Here is a 26,262-nt window from a genome sequence, read left to right on the forward strand (position 1 = left end):
AATAAACTGAAAATAAAGAACTTTCCTTTTTCAGCCATGTATAGTCATAATAAACCCACCAGAGGCTTTTTTTATGTTAGATTATTTTTGTTCTCTATCATTTCTTTTGTATTCTTTCTTAGAATTTGTACCTTTTTGCTTACATTATCCAGTTACTCTGTATGTCGTCTACTTTTGCTGTTAAAACAGAATATTAAAGTTTTTTAAAAACTTAAAAAAAAAAAAAAAAAAAAAGAACTTTCCTTTTAAAATATTTCCTTAATTCATTTTAATTTAAAAATAATTGAAATTTCTTTCTTTTTTGCCCTTCTACCCTGGAGTGGGGACAGTTATTAACAATCAGAAACTCTTGTTTCTGTTGGTTTGTTTTTCTTTCAGGTCCTTATCAAAATGAATCCTTATCTAAACATCAAGATGTAAAGATTATTCATTTTGAGAATGTTTTGTTTCTCAATATGAAGAAAAGAAACTAAACGTTTCCATAGTTACAGTGAGTGTAACTAAATGATATAATTTCCTAACACCTACATAGGAGGAAGAGCAGATGACAACTGAAAGGGGAAGCTAAAGGAGCTTATAACAATCAGCCTTACCCATGTCAAATTCCCTGTAAACACATATTAGATTCTAGTCTACTCTTCTTAGATGCTGGGTTAAAAAGGAAAAGACATTATCACAAGATTATCCTTAACACATGAAGCCAAAAAGAAGGCTGTGGCCATATTTTATACAGGATTCAAAACTCAAATAGGGAGTTTCTTCATCCATTTCTTCTCTAACATCTAATCTCTTTTAATCAGTCCTTTACAATTCATTTGCCCGTTAATTCACTAACGGTAACTGCTAAACATTTTTGAAACATATTTTAAAACTGGAGAAGGGAAAAGTACTGTACTGAAAATCTGCATTTACTAAAATGTGTCGCCCTCTGTTTCCCACCCCAGCTTCTCAGGAGGAAATCTTTTCCCCCACGTCTGCCATCCTTTCCCCAAAAGGCTGCCATGGTTGTTAAGAGAAGCAAAAGGTAAGACAAACTAAGACCTGTGTCTTTATCTGCTGAAAATACACATACAAACAGGTAATACTTTAAATATTATCTGACCAATCAGGGATGGCAGTCATAAAATTGTCTAGTTAGTTCTACTCACTTACTATGTGCCAGTATAAATCTATTATATGCATATCTCATATAAGTCCTAAAAGGTAAGTACTATTATTACTTCCCTTATCAGATGAAAAAGTTTAAAATTTGGAACTTAGATATAGCAACATGGCCAGGAAATAGTGGAATCCATGCCTGCCTTACTTTGAAACTCAAACTCTTGACCCCAACACTACACAGCTTCTCCAATCAAAACCATTTTTCCTTCTAAAAGGAAAGAAGGTTAAAGTTCTTATTCTAATTAGTTGTAGTCAACAACAGTAATCTAAGGTAATCAAATCAAAGTCACTCCATCCTCTTGGAAACAGTCAGCCCCACTTATTGTAAGTATAAAATGTATGCTGTGTGTGTATATGTGTGGGAATTCTTGTCTACATATAACTGCAGGGCATTTCAGCACTTTTGAGGAGTACCGTACCAGTATTCCTCAAAACTATCAAGGCCATGAAAAATACAGAAAAGTAGGCCAGGCACGGTGGCTCATGCCTGTAATCCCAACACTTTGCGAGGCTGAGGCAGGCAGATCTCAAGGTCAGGAGTTTGAGACCAGCATGGCCAACATAGTGAAACCCCGTCTCTACTAAAAATACAAAAAATTAGCTGGGTGTGGTGGTATGCACCTATAGTCCCAGCTACTCGGGAGGCTGAGACAGGAGAATCACTTGAACACGGGAAGGAAGGCCAGTGAGCTGAGACCATGCCATTACACTCCAGCCTGGATGACAGAGTGAGACTTCATCTCAAACAAAACAAAACAAAGACCCCACACACAGAAAAGTGAAAAACCGTCACACAAGACGAGACAAAAAAGACATGACAATCAAATGCAATGTGGTACCTTGAATTAGATCTTGAAACAGAAAAAGGCAATATAAAAACTAGTGAAATCCAAATAAATGCCAGGCACGGTAACACATGCCTGTAGTCCCAGCACTCTGAAAGGTTGAAGTGGGCAGATCCCTTGAGGTCAGCAGTTCAAGAACAGCCTGGCCAACATGATGAAATCCCATCTCTACAGAAAATACAAACATTTGCCAGGCATGGTGGCACATGCCTGTAATCCCAGCTACTCAGGAGGCTGAGGCAGGAAAACTGCTTGAACCCGGGAGGCGGAGGTTGCAGTGAGCTGAGATTGTGCCACTGAACTCTAGCATGGACAACAGAGCAAGGCTCTGTCTCAAAACAAACAAACAAACAAACAAAAATCCAAGTAAAGTCCATAGATTAGTTCAGAGTTATGTACTAATGTTGGTTTCTTATACTTGAGAGATATATTGTGGTAATACGTCTGGTAAACTGAGTGAGGGGTTTGGGAAACTATGTTTAGGAACTCTCTGTACTATCTTTGCAACTTTTCTGTAATTATAAAAGCATTCCAAAATAAAGAAAAAGTTAATAACTAAAAAGTTTATTTAAAAAAATCAACGTCTCTATATAGAAAGAAATGTGCTACACTTTGACCCTACTTTGGCATTTTATTCTGAATAAAGCAGAGTGTAGGCAAGTGACTCACTGCTTTCAACCCATAAAACCACTTTAATATAAATACATACCAAAGCACAATAAATATGATAAATTATAAATATAAAAGCCCAATATTATATAATATCTCCTCCTTATCTCCTCACATTTGTAACCACATGAATAATTTTAAAACCAGACAGGTATGCTTCTAATATCACATTAATTCTACATATGAGTCTGAAGGACAAGGGTCCTCTTCCCAACTTTTTGCTGCAGGAGTGCTGCCCTACACATTTAGAACCTCCATTTGTCTATTAGGTTGAGAGAATTTTCTAAGCCTTATCAACCAAAACTCTCTATCGGTTGCTTCTTCTCTAAAAGGAAAAGAAACCAATTCTCCTAAGTGATATATCTCATCATCAGGGAACGGTTTTTACCTGGTAATTCAAATGTGGCCAGTATTTCAAAATGATTTTCTAGATACTGTTCTCTAATTTTCTCTTAACTGTTTTCCAAAGTCACTCCCTTACTCATTCACTTAACAAACAATTACATCACACAGCAGTCTGAATCACAATGAACTTGGATAACAAGATAAATTACAAATTCAAAAATATAAAAGCAAATTCCATTGTAATGCTGCTGGCACCCTAGAGAGGTTTCATCATTTCAAAAACAACACCCAAACCAAGGCACTAAGGACTGCAATCCACCCCATCATTTTATACATAATTCTCTAAATGAGATATGAAAACATTCTTACACAGGGTACCTGAAATATCAGCATTTATTTGTCTTATTTATAATGTTATTCTGGTTTCCACTAAACACAAAAGTACTATATAGATACATACTATATATTTAATTTATATATATGTTTAATTATATATATATATATATTTTCCCCCAATCCGAGTGTCTCTCTGATGCCCAGGCTGGAGTGCAGTGGTGCGATCTCAGTTCACTGCAACCTCCACCTTCCCGGTTCAAGTGATTCTCATGCCTCAGCCTCCCAAGTATCTGGGTCTACAGGCACATGCCACCATGCCCGGCTAATTTTTTTGTAAATTTTTTTGTATTTTTAGTAGAGATGGGGTTTCGCCATTTTGGCCAGGCTGGTCTCAAATGCCTGAACTCAAGTGTTCTGCCTGCCTTGGTCTCCCAAAGTGCTGGGATTACAGGAGTGAGCCACTGTGCCTGGCCAAGAGTACTATATATTATTTCATGGGACACAGTGATCTTATTAAATTAGAGGAATATAAAATGGCCAAAATAAGATAAAAAAAATTAAACCACTGAAAAGGCAAATAAAGGTAAAAGGGAGATGGTATAATATTAGACTATTCACATGAAAAAACAATCAGAGAAAGAAGGGAAATTTGTAACAGTTCTCTGGGTATTTTGTGGTTTTATGGTTATTGCAGACTGGGCCAGTCCCTCAGATATTTTCAGTCTCATGTTTTTTATCTACAACATTAAGATAATAATGCCAGTCTACAGACCAAATTATTTTTAAGAGTAAACAAAACTAAACGAGTAAAACACAATTTTTAAAAAGCTACTTTTCAGGCAAAATTAGTTTTTAAAAAAGTAAAAATTGCTAATCACTGGCAGTATCTGGGAAAAAAATATATATATAGGTAGTGTCTAACTACCTATATTTTAGACCTGGCTAAAGCAGAAAGGAACTTTGCAGCCAACTAGAAGCTGAGCCGATTCCTGGGTTAAGTGCTTGCTTCTTACCTTGGAGACTTGTCGCAGCCACCTTAAGTATTCTGTGAAAGTATCAAAGCAAATGTAGTAAGTCTGGCTTTGGGGTCCAGAGGAGCTAAATGCTAAACAGTGCTGGTGCTTTTTCACTTCTTCTACCTATAAAAGCAAGCAGAAGCAGAAACGAGTCAGACAGCAGAACCACTGATGTATTTCACTAACTATGCCTCTGAGCAAGGAGTTTGCATGGATTTGCATCTTTCCCTATATATGTTACTCATTACTGAGAACTAAGTTCCTGAATATATATGATCACTCAGTATGAATTACAAGGAAAGCAAAAAAAAAAAGGGAGTTTTATCTTTACTGTATTTCCCCGACACAGTGAAATTCTCCTCTTCCTGTTTAAAATTAGTCTAGACTCCCTTTCTTATTCTTCTAACCTCACAATAGGGTGCTGGGGTTCTTACTTCCTCTTAGAATTTTTACATAGGAATTTTTACTTAAGTCTTCAAGCATGTTTTAAATAAGTATTTAAAACATTAATGTGAAACTGAAATTAACCTGAAATAAAATCGCACCATGAAAACTTTCAAGTCCTAATGATGCCGTGAAATACAAACAAATCAAATTTCCACTCCTTGCAATTTTTTTATTTTGCCTCTTCACAAGAGTAAAAATTCACACAAAGTACAGTAGTATTATACAAACTCTTATGTTTGGAAACTTAATAACAAACTTCTAAACAACTCACAGGTGAAAGGAGAAATTACAACCAAAATTTTAATACTCTTAGAACAATTATAGAAATACTATGTATCAAAATCTATATATCACAATAAAAGGGCACAGTAAAGGGAAATATATATATATATTTTTTTTCAATTGAAGTTATGTATCTTTTGATACTCATAAAGAAGGCAGAACACTAATTTGATCAGCATGCACCTTTAGAACTTGGAAGGAAGCCCAGGCACAGGGGCTCACGCCTGTAATCCCAGCACTTTGGGAGCCCGAGGTGGGTGGATCACCTGAGGTCAGGATTTCAATACTTGCCTGGCCAACATGGTGAAACCCCATCTCTTCTAAAATCCAAAAAAGGACTTACAGCCAGGCATGATGGTAGTCCTGGCTACTCAGGAGGCTGAGGCAGGAGGATGGCTTGAACCCAGGAGGCAGAGGTTGCAGTGACCTGAGATCCAGCCTGGGTGACAGAGCAAGACTTTGTCTCAAAAAAAAAAGAACTTGGAGGAAAAAAAAAAAATCAAGCCCAAAACTGAATTAATCCAAAGTAGAATGAAGGCTATGATAAAAAGTAGCAATTGGTGAAATGAAAACAAACATGTAAGAGAAAACATTAACAAAGCAAAATTCTGATTCTTCAAGAAAACTAGTAAAATTGATAAATCCTATGGCAAGAAAAATTGATAAATCTTCTAGCAAGAAAAAGAACAGACAGTTATAAATAATATTAACAATGAAAAGGGAGACACAGCTACAGATTCAGATTCGCCAAAGATTAAAAAGAGATTATAAACAATTTTGTGAAAACTTATTAGAAAAAATGTGTTTTACCAACAGTACTAAATGAAGAAAAAAAAAAAAAATCCTAAATAGTCCTATCAGCCAGGTGCAGTGGCTCACGTTTGTGATCCCAGCACTTTGGGAGACTGAGATAGGCAGATCAATTGAGCCCAGGAGTTGGAGACCAGCCTGGGCAACACGGCAAAACTTTATCTCCACAAAGAAACAAAAAATAGCTGGGTGTGGCAGTGCACATTTTGTAGTCCTATAGCTACTGAAAAGGCTAAAGTGGGAAAATCACCTGAGCCTAGGGAGGTCAAGGCTATAGTGAGGAGTAACTACACCACTGCACTCCAGCCTGGACGACGGAGTGAAACCCAGTCTTCACAACAACAACAACAAAAATTGAATAGTCCTACAACCTTTTTTGTGTGTGTGAGATGGAGTCTCACTGGTCACTCAGACTGGAGTGCAGTGATGCAATCTTGGCTCACTGCAACCCCTGCCTTCTGGGTTCAAGAAGTTGTCCTACCTCAGCCTCCTGAGTAGCTGTGATTACAGCCTTTGCCTCCCAAAGTGCTGGGAATACAGGCATGGGCCACCATGCCTGGCTCCTATAACCAATTAAAATAGAGAAAGTTTTTTATTTTGATGCCTCAAAAAAGTATCAGGCCCATATGGCTTTACAGGTGAGTTTTACTAAGGTTTCAAAACATAGATCAATCCAAACTCATGCAAACTCACCCAGCAAACAAAATATGAAGGAAAATACCCCAACCTATTCTATGAGGATAGTATAACCAAGTACCACATGAGAACAGTAACAGAAAGGAAATTTACAGGTAACCACATTCATAAAGGTTTATCTTAAACAAAATGTTGCACCAAAATCCACTAATTTAAATACATATATATATACACACACACACATATATATAGATATACATATATATATACACACACACATATATATATAGATATATAGATACATAGATACATATATATAGATATATATCAAGAACAAAACTGGCGTGGTGGTTAACCCCTGTAATCCCGATACTTTGGGAGGCCAAGGAGGGGTGAATCATTTGAGGCCAGGAGTTGGAGACCAGCCTAGCCAACATGGTGAAACCCTGTCTCTACTAAAAATACAAAAATTAGCAGGGCATGATGGCATGCACCTGTAGTCCCAGCTACTCGGGAGGTTGAGGCAAGAGAATCGCTTGAACCTGGGAGGTGGAGGTTGCAGTTGAGCCGAGAATGTACCACTGCGCTTCGGTCTGAGTGAAAGAGAGAGAGAGACTCGGTCTCAAAATAAAAAAATAAAATAAAATAAAAAAATAAAAAGATCATTGATAAGACAAGTAACTATCTACTGTTTCTAGTCAACACCGTATAGAGCCCTGCGCATAACAACAGTAAGACAAAGAAAACAACTTGTCATTATTTGAATTTTATATGATTAGCTACACAGTAAACAACAAAATCTATAGGATCATATTAGAATAAACCAGAAAATTTATCTAGGTGATAAATAAATACTCAAGATAAATATTCAAAAACCAACTGTTTCTATAAACCAAACAGAAAATATAATTTTCTTAAAACGCCATGTAAACAAATTGAAACTGACAGATATGAAGCAGGTTTCTTGGGGATGGAGAGGAGTGAGTGGAAAAGGGTGGGAGGAAAGGAGAATAAAAGAGTGTGAAGAAAGGAAAACAAAGTGGCACGAGGAAGCTTCTGCAAATGATGAACATGGTTACTATCTCGGTTGCGGTGATGGTTTAATAGGGTTACACAGCTATCAAATTGTACTAACTGGAGTGTACAGTTATCAAACTGTTATGAAAATGTGCAGTTTATTGCTGTCAGTTGTACATCAGTAAAGTGTTGGTGAAGATGTGGAGAAAACAACACTTGTACACTGATGTGAATGCAAAATGACACATCAACCTTGAAAAACAACTTGGTACCATCTTGTAAAAAGTAAATGTGTATATGTCCCAGAGCCCAGTAACTGCATTCCAAAGTATATACCCAATAGTAATATTTCTCAGGAAAGGCACTATAGGAATTGTGGATCGAATAGTTTTTCATTGTGCCCTATGCAGAACTCTCTAATACTTTGCATTATATTTTAATCTCTCTGCCCCTGCCTTTAAATGCCAAGAGTGTCAGCTGCAGCAAAGATAATGTTATTCACCAATCATTCTACTTCTTCACATTTCTCAGACCCCCTGCAATTAAGGTAGAGTGATGTGACTAGTTCTGGCCAATGAGCCATGGAGAGAAGTGGCACATGTCACTTCTGCATCCAAACACACAAGGCCCATGAATGATGCTCCAAGTCACCTCTTCCCTTGCTAAAGCAACAAAGGGAAGTATGAGTGCTAAGCCTTCACCAGGCTAGGTCCCTGAACAACTGTGTGAAGAAAGCAATTCCCACCCCGCCAACCCCACTGACCCACAATAGACATACAATGTGAGAAATTACTGTTATGATAAGTCACTGAGGGTGGGGGGGAAGGGGGGTGTTACCAAGGCGTGTTACCATGGCATAACTTACAAGCTTATATTAACTGATATGTTGACTGTTCAATCATTTAACCATCAAAACATTCCTACATATAACCAAATGTCCCTCCAGCAACGTAACTCTACTTGCAAACTACCATCCTAGAAAAAGTACTTGCATACCAGAAGGCATATCAATATGCCTATATTAACATGCTATAAGACTATAGCAGCAACACTGTTCATAACAACAAACTGACAGCAACCCAAATGTCCATCAGCAAGAAAATTACTTAAGAAATTATGAAATTGTGGAATGTTTAGAGTAGGTATTATGGAGAAATGAAAACCACATAAGTAACATGTAATCTTATTATGAAATATTGTATTAGGTAAATAAATTCAATTACAGAAGACCACAGCAATTTATCACTTTTATACACATCAAAAATAAGCAAAATATAGAACAAGGTAAAACTTATTTCAAAAAAGGAAAAAATTATGAATACAAATTCTAGGACAGTGAATCCTTCTAGGGCTTAGGAGGCAATGAGACATATGTAAAGAGAACACAGGTAGAAGAAACACTGGTATTGATATCACTACAGTTCCTGAATTCAGTAGTAGGTTAACAATTCTTCAATTTATTATGCTTCATAATTTAACAAATATTAATTAAAATACAATATTATCTGGCTAGGCATGGTGGCTCACACCTGTAATCCCAGCACTTTGGGAGGCCGAGTTGGGCAGATCACTTGAGGTCAGGAGTTTGAGACCAGCCTGATCAAGACAGTGAAACCCTGTCTCTACTAAAAATACAAAAATTAGGCAGGCATGGTGGTATGCACCTGCAGTCCCAGCTACTGAGGAGGCTGAGGCTGGAGAATCACTTGAACCCAGGAGGCAGAAGTTGCAGTGAGCTGAGATTGTACCACTGTACTCCAGCCTGGGTGACAAAGCAAGACTGTCTTAAAAAGAAATTATTTAAAAATCTATGTTAAATTCTCTAGGATAAGTTAAATATAACATTAAAACTACAAATATAAATGTATCTATTAAATATTCTTCCAATAATTAAATTTTGAGAGTTAATGACAAAACCATACAAGTAATGCCCATGCCTCAAGTGGTATATCAATTTGATGCTAGAGCAATTATAACTAGGTTATGACCAATCTACTTCACACCTTATTTCTAAATCTATAGCTCTTCTATATCTAAATTAAAAAGGAAAAAAAAACTCCTTTCATTTATACTGTTTTTTCTTTAGCAATAAAACAGGATGAAAAAAAAAAAGGACAAAAATTAATGAAAGCTCAAATTGCAAGAAATCAATTATTTTTCCCTAACTCAGTCAACAGATTTTAAAGAATCAGTTTTTCAATGTACTCAATTATTTTTTAAAGGCACAGTGTAAAACAGGCTTTACACGGTTTGCTTGTGAAAAGAGGAAGCTATTAACTTCCAATTCACTCAATGGTAGAAGTCCATCCAGTAATAGGCCTGGGAAACAGGACAAATCTCTAGTACTGAATGAAAATGCTAATTATAACCGGATCTGCTGACCTTATCTGAACATTCCATGTGCTTTCCTGCCTCTGCCTCTATGAGCATAATAATCTTTCTGACCATCTCCTTCACATGTCAAAAGACTTTTCATCCCTCAAATTCCATCATAATTGCTACCTCTTTGATTACAAAATTCCCTCTTACTTGACAAAATGTAATCTCTCCTTCCATTGATCTTTCATAGTACTTTTCTGCACCTTTCTTAATATATCATTGTGCTTGCTTCATCTTCTGATACAAAATTATAAACTATTCAACAACAGGGAGGGTTACTTAGCTATGTTGGTTTTTCTGGGGGTGCCAAGCACAGTGCCTTCCCCACAGAGGATACTGAATAAATAGTTATATTAGATTTGCCTATGCAAACACCCAGCATCATAGAGAAGAGAGAGACTGTAGACCTAACTAACAAAGCATCAAACATTAAATATACATTTTTATTGATATAACCTATGGTGGTAATACAGATAATTATTTTTTCAATAATCCATCTATCCATCCTTACTATCAGTCACTAACTCTTCAATGCTCCAACAAAAGTTAAGCAGCAATGGTTTCAAAATGAACGATTAAAATCGATCTAAATGCACCTTGCACAGCCTGACCAAAACCTATTTTTGAAAATGATCAAGTATTAGCCTTCTTAAAACTAGAATTAATACAGAGGAAAAAACTGACATAGGCTATTTATTCATAAGGAAAGACTACGAAGAATGTGCTTGCTACACAGCAGGTGAACAGCAAAACCATTTATTACTATACATATCTGGTCTCACTTCCGTCACTTAAAACCCTTAAAACAGATCAGACATTTAGACATATGCCAATTAAAAAACAGTTTACTTAGGCTAGGCGCAGTGGCTCACACCTGTAATCCCAGCACTCTGGGAGGCCAAGGCAGGCAGATCACGAGGTTAGGAGGTCAAAATATCAAGACCATCCTGGCTAACATGGTGAAACTCTGTCTCTACTAAAAATACAAAAAATTAGATAGGCTCGGTGGCATGAGCCTGTAGTCCCAGCTAGTCGGGAGGCTGAGGCAGGAGAATCACTTGAACACGGGAGGCGGAGGTTGCAGCGAGCCGGGATCATACCACTACACTCCAGCCTGGGAAACAAGCAAGACTCCGTCTCAAAAAAAACAACAACAACAAAAAGAAAACATTTGTTTAATATGCCCCCAATGTCCAATGACCCATTTTCTCATCCAAATCTTAATTTCCATTTATTAACATATTATATCACTTAAAAATCAAGAAATAACTATGGTGATGCTACCCTTACCAACGCTTGAGACTTTATAAGTAACTCTGACAAAGAAAAGAATGAACAAAGCAATCTGGTTCTATTTTATAAATAATAGCAATAAAATAGTTAATATACCCAAAGAAAAGAAACCAGTAATGTCAAAAATATATCAGTTGCATTATATTTCCTCCGAAATGAGAAACATTTAGGATTCAAAATTTATAACTAAGCACTTAATAAAGTAAAAATGCTAACCCCACTGGTCACTAAACACAGGGGAAAATGTGATCAAAGACTTAAGCACTGTGGACTCAAACCCCCAGCATGTGTCAATGTTTCTAAATCCATTAATTTAAGGATCAGTATACTCTACTAGAAAATGTATGCTTAAGATATCAACTCATAAGCAATGAATTTATCATCTAAACTCTGAAATATGACAGTGAAATTCTATCTGATCTATTTCCTGTCCAGCAGGTAAAATGCATGTAACTAATGAAGCAATGATCACAAAGCCTCTCATGAGCCAATGGCACTGTTTTTCCCCCACAGCTCCACCAACTAACACCACCCACTGGGGGAGCACTATGGGAACTGAATAAGGCCTCAGATGAGTCAAAAATCATCTACCCCGTATCACAGAAATGGCTGAAAGTAAGTTCCTTACTGATGCTGAAAACCCTATTAGTATTTTGCTTGTTTTAAACTTACTTTCGGGCCTGGTGCGGAGGCTCACACCTGTAATCCCAGCACTTTGGGAGGCCGAGGCAGGCAGATTACTTGAGATCAGGAGTTCGAGACCAGTCTAGCCAACATGGTGAAGCCCTTTCTCTACTAAAAATACAAAAATTAGCCAGGTGTGGTGATGCACGCCTGTAATCCCAGCTGAGGCAAGAGAATCGCTTGAACTTAGGAGGCGGAGGTTCCAGTGAGCTGAGATTATGCACTACACTCCAGCCCAGGCGAGATTCCATCTCAAAACAAACAAACAAACTTACTTTTCCACCAATTAGGGGCAGAACATGCATCTTTCCAGTCAAGCTGTCTTTCACAGATGATACTATCAGGCAGGTCCCACATAGGATGACTTGGCGTCTTGTCCATCGGTTCACAGGCAACTGCATTTTGCCTTTACGGACATTATACATTCCTGAGAGCTGAATCCGTTCAGAGCTACCCGTGCTGTGAGGTTTTCCTGAAATAAACACAAGCAAACTTGTTATTCTTTAAAAATGGACCCTCTTCCTACTCATCTGCATACCAGATATACAAACTGGATAACAAGGGAATAATTCAGGGGAAAGAACCTAATTTATAATTGAGAGAGATGACAACTGTGGCAATGGAATTATGGTAAGAACTACATCTCCACATGTATACTTAATATTAAGTGAAGAGCATTTTCCACAAAACCCTAGGAAAACACGATTTTAACTCTCTGCTTTAACTGGTTTTATTTTCTTGCATATCTTTCACAATTAAATTTTACATTGGAAAATATTTCAAGATGTTTATGAATGGTTAGAGTTATTTAAATACACTAAGAAGAAAATATTACAGCCTGAGATAGAAAAATAACATCTAATATCTTACATTTAATAAAATTAATCAGTTTAATGAAATTAACTACTGATATTTTTCCTCATACAGATATTCAATGTATATTTACTGTGAAAGAAACATAAGAAAGAAAATATTTTTCTTAAAATTACTATTATTTCTTATTAGAAATGATTCTCAGTAATCCATGAAGAATGGGTGCTACAATGCTTATGACTTATGGAAAGGAGCACAGAGACAGAGAAATAAGCAATGAGGCTAAAGAGACCAGAGAAAAGTCTGAAAGTTTTTACTTTTCAAATGGAAATGAATTTGGCAGAATTAGTCAGGCAAGTCCTATCAACTTAATGGGAGAAATATTGTGACTGACAAGAACACAGTGACAGAGTCGTACAAACAACTAGAAAAGTATTTCCCCAGTTCTAGATACTGAATATATAATATCAAAGAGTACCAAAGCCCCTGCCCAGAGATAAGTTAATAAAAAACATATGTACTGTAGTAGGATCCCAGTCAGGAATAATATATTTATTTAGAAGTCGGACTAGTTGCCAAGGGCTGGCAAAAGAAATAGGTTCAAGAGAAATTATATTCTTATTCATATTAAAAATCAACATAAATACCAAGTGGTTTTGATATATGTCTAATACTTATTAGGGAACAGGAAGAGCAACAGCTCTAAAAATAAATAACAAGAAGCTCCAAACAGTATCTGAACCTTCCCAATACATAGTTTGGGCAGAGATGTTAGGAAATAAGCCATAGGTTTGAATTTCACTTCTTCTTTCTCCCAGTAGACCAAAATGTTTTATAAAATAAATACTTCACACTACATAATTTTTCTGAGGCTGGGCCAGGATGAAGTATAACAGTGATTTAGCTACTTGAACCAGGTGCCCAGCAAACAACTATACTGTTAAAGCTCTCACTGGAAAGGTACTGTGTTGTTTGTCTACCACATGTTAGTCTTCCCACAAATGAGTAGGGAGCCAAGACAACGATTCAAAACAGATGTGAGATGTGACAGGCCAAGGGCTGCAAATGATGGATCAGACACAGTCATTCACATGTCCCATTCTGCACAAGTTCATTTATACCAAGAGGAAGATCCCTGGGTTTCCAGTCTAAGAGCTCCTTTCTATATGACAGACTCTTCCTATGGAGAAGAAGTAAGAGAGAGGAAAAGACCAAGAGTAATAAAAATGAAAAGCAAGCAAAGGACTAAAAATAATGGACGATAGGCAACTTGGTTTCCAAAATCCAATTTCCTTGACATAATAAACTAATGCTATTAAAAGATTTGAGCTGATGTACACACACACACACACACACACACACACACACACACACACAGAAGCAGGCATTTTATTCAGTCCATGAGAGAGTGGCTTCAACAATACTTGCTAACCTGTCACATTTACGCAGTCCCATGAAGAATCAGACTAGAGAAAAAGAGAACAGGGGTACATAAGGGCTGGCCCTTCAATTCTCCAACTCCACGTACATCCTACAGAAAGCCCCAGAGCAAATCACCAGAGAGACTGGACAAAGGTCAGAAGGGATCGTTAACAAAGAGTACGGATACATCAATAGATACTGGCTCTTTATTCCCTAGTCAGAAAAACTCCCAAGGGTTCTGAATAGTCCTGGAGCCCAACAGTCAGATCAGCCTGTCCTTGGAAAACCCTAAACATCCCAGTCTGAATCAAATCTCTCTGGTCTTGCTCTGAATGAATTTCAATATCCCTATTGTCTGTCCTCTCCCTGGGTGTCCCATATCGGACACATCCTTAGGATGTGGCTGTGCACTAAGTGGGCCCTGGAGAATATGGAGATGAATGAGGTAGTATATGCCTAGACAATCACCCAGGTGCACCCTCCTTTATATCAGACTTCCTTGTTCTATGACATAAGGAATTATTTTTGCTCTCCCTGATAATTTTCAAAATTCTCAACACAGAGGAATTCCAGTTACCCTATGCTCTAATAAACACTGACAATACCAAATTAACTCATGTGTGCCAGTTTAAAGCTGGGTCAGTTTTTTAACTTTTACTTTAGAAATGTTACTCTAATTCCCTACAGGCTTAAGGCATTTTTATATGATCCAGGAGGAAAAACAGACAGCAAAAGCAAACATTTCAAGCTGACACAGAAACATGACAACAGAGAGTGATTTGAAAACATATTCACATACTTTCTCTTTTATTTATTCACTTGGCACATAGTAGATAAGGTGATCTATACTAGTCTATTTATAAACCAGACATGGGCCCACTAGTTGGGCCCACTTGTAGAAAATTACAGCACAATGCTAAAGAATCAAACTAGGGCCTCTGGATTTTGATTACATACTCAAGGATCCTCTCCAAAACCAAAATGACAGTTCTTATTTCACATAGTAAAATTGTTTTTTAAAAGAGGGGGCAAAGAGGTACATGAAATGTCCATTATAAGCCACTATGCTAAATGCTGGAGGTATAAAGAAAATGTTCTCTGCACCAATTTGCTTAAAGCAGAATCTCTAAAAATATAGTCCAAGAAGGATATATATCAGTATCACGTAGACTTCTGTCTATTACCACAGCCCTAGATTTTAAACACTGGTAGCCAAGGCCTGAGACCTGCATTTCAGCAACCACAAATAGATATGTAAATTTTGTAGCCATAAATCTAAAATAAGTCATTCCCCAAAGCCAGCTTATTTTCTAACAAATGTATTCCTCACATTCATGAATTCAGGGTTTTAATTCTGTCCTACCTGACTGCTAGTTCAATCTTTTCATGTCACATAAAGCTACCTTAAAAATATAATGAAAGCAATGGACCTCCCGATTAAAAAAAACAAACAAACAAAAACCATAAATATGCATAGACATCATATTTGGCAGATAACTGTAGCAGATTAATTTGACTATATCCACGAGAATAAAGGACAGTGAAATCATTCAGTAACAAGAGCCTACTCCCATTTCCTTAAATCGCATTCCAAATGTGAGGAAGTGATGGTGTGAAATTAATTTCTCCTATAGCCGAATTTAGTCTCACAAAATTATTTCTACTTTAATTGGATTACTGTATTTTTGATCTTTCTTATCTCTTCCTTCACATAGTCTGCCTATCTCAAGAGGCCTAACCTACCTAGCAAACTATTTAGACGGATAATATTTATCTTGATAGATATTTTTTTCCAATTAAAAAAAGCTCATAGAGTATTACAGTGATAGGTCTACTATAATCACTATAATTAAAAATAGGCTGGGCACGGTGGCTCACGCCTATAATCCCAGCACTTTAGGAGGCTGAGGCGGGTGGATCACGAGGTCAAGAGATCAAGACCATCCCGGTCAACATGGTGAAACTCCATCTCTACTAAAAATACAAAAAATTAGCTGGGCATGGTGGCGCGTGCCTGTAATCCCAACTACTCAGGAGGCTGAGGCAGAAGAATTGCCTGAACCCGGGAGGCGGAGGTTGCGGTGAGCCGAGATCATGCCATTGCACTCCAGTCTGGGTAACAAGAGCGAAACTCCGTCTCCAAGAAAAAATATATATATATATCTGGGCTGGGTGCAGTGGCTTATGCCTGTAATCCCAGCACTGTGGTAGGCCAAGGTGGGAAGACTGCTTGAGCCCAGGAGTTCAAGACCAGCCTCAGCAACACAGTGAAACCCCGTCTCCATTTAAAACAACGAGCTGGGAGTGGTGGCAGGCACCTGTAGTCCCAGCTAATCACGAAGTTGAGGTGGGAGGACTGCTTGAGCCCAGGAGGTCAAGGCTCCAGTGCAGTATGATCATGCCATCACACTCCAGAGCCTCAGAGATGGAGCGAGATCTTGTCTTTCAAAAACAAAAAAGTATATAAATATGTAATATATACAAATAAATGTTTTTATATTTTATATAACAAATATATTTTTTATTTATATATATTTATATATCATATAAACATATATATTTATATAAAATATATTTATAAATGTATATTTTTATATATTTTATATATATATCAATTTATTTGATATGATTTATATATTAATAAATTTCTATAATATGAATTTATTGATATATTGAATTAATATATAAATACCTTATAAATTTATGTGTGATTATATGTATATTATATAAATATATACACAAATATACATATAAACATATACATAATTATATATTATATAAATATATACAATTATACATATATTTGTACATTATTTAAATACATCAATTTATATATATAATATACATATGATATATTTATATTAATTATACATATATTATACATATATTTATATACAATATATATTTGTATTATATATTTTTATACTTTTTTTTTTGAAAGACAAGGTCTCGCTCCATTCTCCCAGGTTCTGGAGTGTGATGGCATGATCATACCACACTGGAGCCTTGACCTCCTGGGCTCAAGCAGTCCTCCCACCTCAACTTCCTGATTTACTGGGACTATAGGTGCCTACTGTAGTACTGTATATAATATAGTAATTGTATTTAACATATAATTGATATTATATGTATTATATATAATTTATATTATCTATATGTAATATATAAATATTTATATAATTATACATATATTTATATTGTATATTATTATATATTAACTAAGTTATATATAGTTATATTTATTATATGTAATAAATATATATTTTTGATACTGGGTCTCACTCTATCACTCAGGCTGGAGTGTAGTGGCACGATCTTGACTCATTGCAACTCTGTCTCCCAGCCTAGCCTCCCAAGTAGCTGGGAATACAGGCATATGCCATCATGCCCAGCTGAGTTTTGTACTTTCTATAGAGACAGGGTTTTGCCATGTGCCCCAGGTTCACTGATTTTCTATTGTTTTTCTGTCTTATGGGGGTTTCATTTTTTTTTCATTGTTATTGGTTATCGCTTCTTTTACTAATATGTATTTTTTCCTTCTTTAAAGACAAGAGTTTCACCATGTTGCCCAGGCTGGTCTCAAACTCTTGCACTCAAGTGATCTGCCCACCTCAGCCTCCCAAAGTGTTGGGATTATAGGCATGAGCCAATGCATTGGGTCCATCTTTTACTAATTTTGAGATTCTCTTCCTTCTAAACACTGCTTGACTGCATCCCACAAATTCTGGTATACTGTGTTTTAAACTTTCCATCAATTCATAGTACTTTCTAGTTTCCTTTTTATTTCTTCCACACATAGCTATTTTGGAAGTATGTAGTTTAATTTACATATATTTGGGGATTATTTCCAGCTATCTTTCTTTTCTTGGTCTCTGGTTTAATCCCATTGTGGTCAGAAAATGTTCTTTGTAGGAATTAATTTTTAAAATATTTTGTTCTCACCTTGTCTTACTGTGCTGAATTTAAAACAAAATAAAATTATACTTGTTTTATAGTATAGAATATGGTCTCTCTTGGTAAATGTATTAGTCAGTTTTCATACCGGTATAAAAAACTGCCTGAGACTGGGTAATTTATTAAAGAAAGGGGTTTAATTGACTAACAGTTCAGCAGGGCAGGAGAGTCCTTTGGAAACTCACAATTATGGTGGAAGGAGAAGTGCTAAGCGAAGGGGGGATGAGCCCCTTTTAAAACCATCAGGTCTCATGAGGAGTCACTCACTATTATGAGAACAGCATGGGGGAAACTGTCTCCATGATTTAATTACCTCCATCTGGTCTCTCCTTTGTTACAATTCAAGATGAAATTTGGGTGGGGACACAAAGCCTAACCGTATCAGTGTTCTATATGTACTTGAATGTGTATTTTGCTATTGCAGAGTGCATTATTCTTATAAACTGAGGTCCAGTTCGTTAAGAGTGCTAGTCAAGTCTTCCATATTTTTAATAATTTTATCTATTCATTCTATCAAAGATTGAGGAAAAAGGCATTAAAATGTTTTCCTATAACTGTGAATCTATTTCTGCTGCAGTTCTATCAGCTTTTGATTCATGTATACTGATGTTCTATTTAGGTGCATAAACATTTTGGATTGTTGTATCTTTTTGATATATGGATCGCTTCATGATTATGAAATGACCTTGTCACTGATTATACTGTTTGCTCTAAAATCTATTTTGTCAATACAAATATAGCCACTCTATTTTTCTTTATAATCAGTGTTACCAACATTTATATTTTTTCATCTTTTTACTTTAAACCTATATGGTCTTTATATTTAAAATGGGTTTCTTCGCCAGGCACAGTGGCTCATACCTGTAATCCCAGCACTATGGGAGGCTGAGGTTGGTGGATCACCTGAGATCAGGAGTTCAAAACCAGCCTGGCCAACCTGGTGAAACCTCGTCTCTACTAAAAACACTAAAATTAGCTGGGCATGAGGGGACCTGTAATCCTAGCTTCTCTGGAGGCTGAGGCAGGAGAATCGCTTGAACCTTGGGAGGCGGAGGCTGCAGTGAGCCGAGTGCATTGTGTTCCAGCCTGGGCAACAAGAGCAAAACTCCGTCTCTAAATAAATGAATAAAATAATAAAATAAAATTGGTTTCTTGTAGGCAGCAATTACCTCTTTTTTTATAAATCTGATAATCTTTTAACTGAAACATCTGATCCTTTTACATTAATGTGACTGCAGATAATATAAATTTAGATGTGTCTGAATTGAAATCTACCATATTATTTTTCGTTTTCTACTTATCACATCTGTTCTTTGATTTTTCCCATTTTATGCCTTGTTTTATATTAACTGATTCCATTTTATCCCCTTGGTTGGCATATTAGCAATACATTCCCTTCTGCTTTCTTATTAGTGGTTGATTTAGGGTTTATTATTTACATTTTGAACTCACAGTCTATCTTCAAGTAGTATTATACCACTTCATAAACACCATAAGTACAACACTATACTTCCATTTCCATTACCAATATAATATTGTATCTCTTTATGTACTATTTAAGAACCTTAGAATATACTGCCATTTCCCTTCTCCCAGTCTTTGTGCTATTGCTGCCATGAGTTTTTTTCCTTACATGTTACTGACAGTGGTATGCGTGAGTGGTTTATATACTGGTTCACAAGTTGGTTGTTGAATTTTTCGTAGTAAATACTCAAAATTCATCACATCCTAATTATTTTACATTTTACTATTGTCTAACACATACATCTATTGTATATTAATGTTGGAAATACTATGTAATGGTATATTACTATGTATCTCTTCCCAGCTCCGCATTTAGTGACATAATGTTGGTAGCCTGAAAACCACAACTGTGGCTGTATTTAAGGCATGGAAATTGGCAAATGGTACCATCATGGCAAGGTTGTAAACCATTTTCTGACACTCCAGTGGTTATAACCTCCCACTTGTCCAACCACAATATACTATTGTTACCTCTACTAATATAACATATAGCCTTGAAGGGTAATTTTTAAAATAAGTCTTTTATATTTATTATTTCCAATATTCTTCACAATGTAGATCCAGATTTCCACCTGGTATCTTTTTCCTTTGACCTCAAGGGCTTGACTCTTCCTGTGGCACAAGTCTGCTGTTGATAGTCTTTCAGCTTTTGTAACTCTGGGGAAGTCTTCCTTTTCTTTTGTTTTTTTTTTAAATACTATCTTTTTGAGAAGGAGTCTCGTTCTGTTGCCCAGGATGGAGTACAGTGGTACAATCTCAGCTCACTGCAACCTCTGCCTCCCGAGTTCAAGCAATTCTCCCTGCCTCAGTCTCCCAAGTAGCTGGAACTACAGGCGCCCACCACTGTGACCGGCTAATTTTTATATTTTTTAGTAGAGATGGGGTTTTGCCATGTTGACCAGGCTGGTCTTGAACTCCTGACCTCAGGTGATCCGCCCACTTTAGCTTCCCAAAGTGCTGGGATTACAGGCGTGAGCCACCATGCCCAGCCCAAAAATTGTTTCATTGTGTACAGAATTCTAGGTCAAAAGCTTTTTTCTTTCAGAATGATCTCGTCCACTGACTTCTTAGTGTTCACTACTTCTGCCAAGAAGTCTGTAGCCGCCAGGCGTGGTGTTTCCTGCCTGTAATCCCAGCACTTTGGGAGGCCGAGGTGGGCGAATCACAAGGTCAAGAGATCAAGACCATCCTGGCCAACATGGTGAAACCCCGTCTCTACTAAAAAAATACAAAAATTAGCTGGGAATGATGGCATGTGCCTGTAGTCCCAGCTACTTGAGAGGCTGAGGGAGGAGAACTGCTTGAACCCAGGAGGTGGAGACTGCAGTGAGCCGAGATTGTGCCACTGCACTCCAGTCTGGCTCCTGGCGACACAGCAAGACACTGACTCAAAAAAAAAAAGAAGTCTGTTGCCATTCTTAAATCCAGCATGTTCTGTATTCTCTCAGTGCTTTTTTAAGACTTTTCTTTTTATCATTGGTTTTAAGCAATTTAATTATGCTTCTTAACATACTTCATGTTTCAAGTTCTGAAGGTTTGCAGAACTTCTTAGATTTATGGTCAGATTTGACATTTTTTCAGTCATTACTTTAAATATTTTTTCTGACTGACAAGGCCTCTCCAGGGACTCCAATTAAACACACTTGAAGTTATCCCACAGTTCATTATGTTTTTTTAATTCTGTATGTTTCATCATTGGTAATCAATTACTATATCTTCAAGTTCACTAATCTTTCCTTCAGTGTTTGATCTATTGTTAATCCCATCCAGCGTATTTTTCAGCTCTATAAATTAAATTTGTGTATTCATGTGTGTATATTTACCTACATATATACATATGCATTCACATACGTATGTATATATATATTCCATGTCTCTCCTTAATATGCAAATACCTTCTTTTATCTTCATGAGTATATGGAACACAACTAAAATAGCCCTTAAATGTCCTTATCAACTAAGTCTATCATTTGTATCATTTCTGTGTCAGTTTAGTTTCACAGAGCCAGGCATGGTGGCTCACACCTACAATCCCAGAATTTTGGGAGGCCAACGCAGGAGGAGTGCTTGCATCCAAGAATTTCAGACCAGGCTGGGCAACACAGGGAGACATCCATCTCTACAAAAAATATACAAAAATTAGCTTAGTGTGGGGGCCTGCATCTGTAGTCCAGCTACTTTGGAGGTTGAGGTGGCAGGATCACTTGAGCCCAGGAAGTTGAGGCTGAAGTGAGCCAAAGTCACACCACTGCACTCTAGCTTGGGCAACAGAGCAAGACCCTGTCTCTACCAATTAAAATACTTAAATAGTTAAAAGTACCCAAGACAACCTCACAGATTTAACTAAATAAAAATGATAAATTTTCAAAGAGCACTGGAAAATGCTTTTGCAAAATATGGCAGAAATGATGTCTTATTTAATATAATAATTTTACAAAACAGTACCTAGTGGAAAAAATGAAAATATATAAACAGGCAAGTTCATATAAGTATACAAGTAGACAAAAAACATATCCCCCAAATTGCCACTGATAATTGTAAAAACTAAAGTACTACCATTTACCACTTCTCTAATTGGCAAAAATTTTAAAAGACTAGTAATACACACCACTGCATAAAGTTTTAGAAAAAAAACAAACTTCTCATTGCTGATATGAGTGTACTATTAATACAAACTTTCTGAGGGGCAATTTGAAAATAGGTATCAAAAGCCTTAATTTTTGTATCTTTCCAACTTCCAGACATTTAATCTAAGAAAAAAACTTAAATTCACAAAGACGTATGTAAAGAATACCCAATGTAATATTATTATAGTGAAGGAACATTAAAAACCCTCTTCAACATTCAATAAAAGGGAACTGATTAAAGTAGAATGCATCTATAATGGAATTATAAGGAATCACTTGAAAAGATACTATGGATATGTAACTGCTGACCTGAAAAGATGGTTATAATAGAGTAATAACAGAAAAATGTCTGTTTTAGACTACAGGTATGGCATAATTCTGACACTGTAAATAAATATAATTTACATGTATGTATTCATTCACATATCAAGGAAAGTGTTTCACAAATTTAAAGTTTAAGAAGAGAACAAGTTTAAAAATATGTCCACAAATTATTTTAAATTCTTTCCTTCAAAAGGGAGAACCTAATTCCACTTCCTTTGTGTATGTACTGAACTTAATGACTGGTTTCTAACAAACAAAATGTAGTAGAAGTGACAGCAGCAGCTTGTGAATTCTAAAACTAGGTCATAAAAGCATATAGCTTCCTCCTTCCTCTCTCTCTCTAGGATCACTCCCTCTGGGGAAGCCAGCTGCCCTGTCGTGAGGATACTCACACAACCCTTTGAAAAGGCCACTGAGGTGAGGAACTGAAACTTCCTGCCAACAGCCAGCAAGGAACTAAAGCCTCTTAACAACAGCCATGTGAGCAGGACATATTAGAAACATCCTCCAGCCAGTCAAGTCTAGAGAACTCCAGCCCCTGGGGCCAGACTGCAAACTTCAAGATAGACCCTGATCCAGAACAACACAGCTAAGCCACTCCTGAATTTCTGACTCAGAGATGAATGTCTGGTGTTTTAAATCACTAAGCTATGCCATTCCTGAATTCCTAACTCAGAGATAAACATTTGGCGTTTTAAACTACTAAGTTTTGGGGCAAAAACTCACACAACTTTACTATGTTGGTTTTACATAATTCTATTTACTGAACATAGTAAAATGTTAATAACCTATACTTTCCTAAAAGAACCTACAAAATTATTTATAGGACTTTGTATAAATTAGTAAGAATCTACTATAGCTAGAAATGGTCAAAAACAAGAATAAGGACAACACATTAAGTAATCACAGGAATTTCCAAAATGTAAGAGAGTGAAAGTATTCATGATAAATACTGGAATAAAATCTAGGAAAAGTATGATCACTATATAAAGCTACTAGAAGAATTTACCATGTCCCTGGAGCTGAAAATGGTCAGGAATGAGTGAAAACACTCAACTCTCACCTCACCCTCTTTACCTTTAGAGCTCAGACTGATAAAACTCTAAAGCATGTTTCTTATTGCATATAAATCCTTAAATCCTTCTTCACTACCACCCATGACAGAAAGAATGAATTAAATTACTTGCCTAGGGTCATGTCAAGAGCTAGCAGAAGGACTGAAACTACTCCATAAGAGGTCTAGGGGAGCACTAAACTGCATCTGGGAATTCTGTCTCAGAGCTCAGAGGCTAAAAGAAGCTCAGTGAGGAGTACTGGCAGGAGCTTTGAAACAGATTTAAGATTAGCTGCTTTTTAGCTAATGGAAATGACAACCAGATGCTAAATAGATTTGAAAGGGTTAATTTATGCATCAGATCAAAATATATAAAGTCAACTGCCCAGTAAATCTTGCTTCTTACTGACAGCTATTCAATTTGATTAAGTTTATTTGTATCTCCTGAATTATCATAGACCCTTATCCTGGACAAATGGCATGCCCTGAAGTTTTTGCTACTCTCTAAATTCTTGAATATGCCTATAGCTTGTAATTTTCTTTATAATGTTAACTAGTACCTGAAAAATAGTACCCCTTTTTATCTCTAAAGATTGGGTAAACACCAGGCTAAAGTAACTAAAATCCACCGAAGAAAATTCTCACATAAACTATATTAAAATTAGCCATAAGCTTTTAAAATAATACAAAATCAAAATTATAAAGATGACCACTGATTGTATATTTGTGTGATAGACAGCAGGAAATAATAAATGAAAATGCTTAAAGGGAAAGGCTGAATGCAGATAAGTTAGAACAAAAGGCTTCAAACCTGAGCATGTGCCAAAACCACCTAGAAGTCTTGCTAAAACAGAGATTGCAGGGCTCTACCACTCAGAGTTTCTCATTCAATAATTCTGGGTAGGGGCCTGAGATTTTGCAGATGTTTCAGGTCTGGGGAACCACAACTTTAGTCCCACCAAGTGACAGTATTAGGTTACTAACATAACTAACCAACTTGACCTGGTGGATCATCAGGATTTCGTTAATCGTAACCTAGACCAAGGAAGTAAGCAAATCAGGTCAGAGAGATGAGTGAGGCAAACGCAGGGCCTCACATTCCACTCCCCTCTTTTCTCCTTCCTTCCCCCCTTTCCACTCCCCTCTTTTCTCCTTCCTTTCCACTCCCCTCTCTTCTCCTTCCTTCCCCCGTCTCTATTCCTCAAAAGGAACTAGTTCTCAGGCATCTTTAAAGTTCCCTCCATTACATGATTCCCTGGACAGATCACAATTACTCTTCAGTAGTCCTGAATGCCTGATGGTCACATTTCTTCCTGGGACGCATGTGTTTGGGATGTGTGAGAAGGTAACTTCTTCAAATGTGGGTTTCATTACAATTTTGAGTTCATACAGGCCATAGCCCTTCCTCCCTTCTATGAGTTTCTTCAGCTCAGTTCCAGGAGCAATATATGGTGAGTTGGGACAGCCTCCCACTATTAACTTCATATCTGGCAAAACATATTTGAAATTTTCCAAATCAACCTTCACTTGTCAGTTCAATGTCTTCACCATCTGTTACTTCTCACATTTCCTGTGCATAACTTCACACAATACCTTAAGAGTCCTTTCAGCATTCTCAAGTTTTCTTTCTTATTTGATAAGCAGTATTTTCATTGGTTGGAATAATCACCGAAACACTTTTACTAACTTCTTGTTGCTGTCATTTCCATTATAAGAGATGGTAGATCTGTTCAGTTCCATAGGTTTAGCTTCCACCACATTCAATATTCTGAAGTTACCTACAACTTCTACATTCCACCTAGAAACCATCACTTTTGTAGATTTCAGGATTTTCATCACCTGCCTTCCCAGCTGAATTTATTTTTGGGGTACTTTTCCACACAAAAAAAAGTCACAAGCTCAAAAGTTAAAGTGTGCAATGTCATCAGCGAGGAGACACAACTGAATTTCGCTGAAACAATAAAGCTGGGCAGCAGGATTCACTCAGGGTGGGCTTAACTCAAATTTCGGCCTCAGAAAAATTACCAATTACTCTCTGTCATAAGGATTCAAAGGCTTTGGGAATGACTCAATCTTAAATCTTGGAATGTCTATGGTCTAGTATACCCCTACTTACTCTTAACTGCTCTAAAGGAACAATCATACCTAACTACTTCCTTTGGATAAGAACTGTGACTGTGTCAGAGGTGATGCACACTGCTGTAGGTGTGGAAATCAGGATGATGTAACTAGACAGCTCCACAGCTCCAGTGAGTCAAGTTTTCACAGTGACATGCTTTTATTAGGAGTGCCGTGGTGTTTCTTCTGAGCACATACACACTCCTAAATAAATACTAAAATAAAAATTCAAAAGCCAATCATGAATGATTTTGGGATAATCTAGACCACTGCTCCCCCTCTTAAAACAGTGAAAAAATGGACTACATTTTAATTTTCTTTGCTGCAAACAGACTTCAAACAAGATGACTTCAGAAGATGATTAAGATCCAAGTCCCTACAATCACATAAGTCCCAGTATGATTCAAAATTCCTTTCCAGTGGTTCTTGCTAGGAGGTTGGGTTATAGAGTTTACTTTCTACTGCGTAATACACACAACTATTGTTTAAATTAGTCTTTTATAAAT

The 26,262-nt window shown here is 36.7% G+C and overlaps 1 protein-coding gene across 1 annotated transcript in view; it reads right to left on the reverse strand.

Annotated features, from left to right (window-relative positions):
• PHLPP1 (PH domain and leucine rich repeat protein phosphatase 1) overlaps positions 1 to 26,262 on the reverse strand; it is a 245,055-nt gene that overhangs the window by 117,430 nt on the left and 101,363 nt on the right. Inside the window, exons 2-3 of the mRNA XM_012446430.2 lie at positions 12,196 to 12,392; positions 4,370 to 4,495 (exon numbers count right to left, since the gene is read on the reverse strand). Of these exons, the coding sequence (XP_012301853.2) occupies positions 4,370 to 4,495; positions 12,196 to 12,392 (323 nt within the window). The remainder of the gene's footprint in view (positions 1 to 4,369; positions 4,496 to 12,195; positions 12,393 to 26,262) is intronic.

Source organism: Aotus nancymaae, unplaced genomic scaffold, assembly GCF_030222135.1.
Source record: "Aotus nancymaae isolate 86718 unplaced genomic scaffold, 86718_ANA_hifiasm-v0.15.2.pri h1tg000020l, whole genome shotgun sequence".
Taxonomy (NCBI): Eukaryota; Metazoa; Chordata; class Mammalia; order Primates; family Aotidae; genus Aotus; species Aotus nancymaae.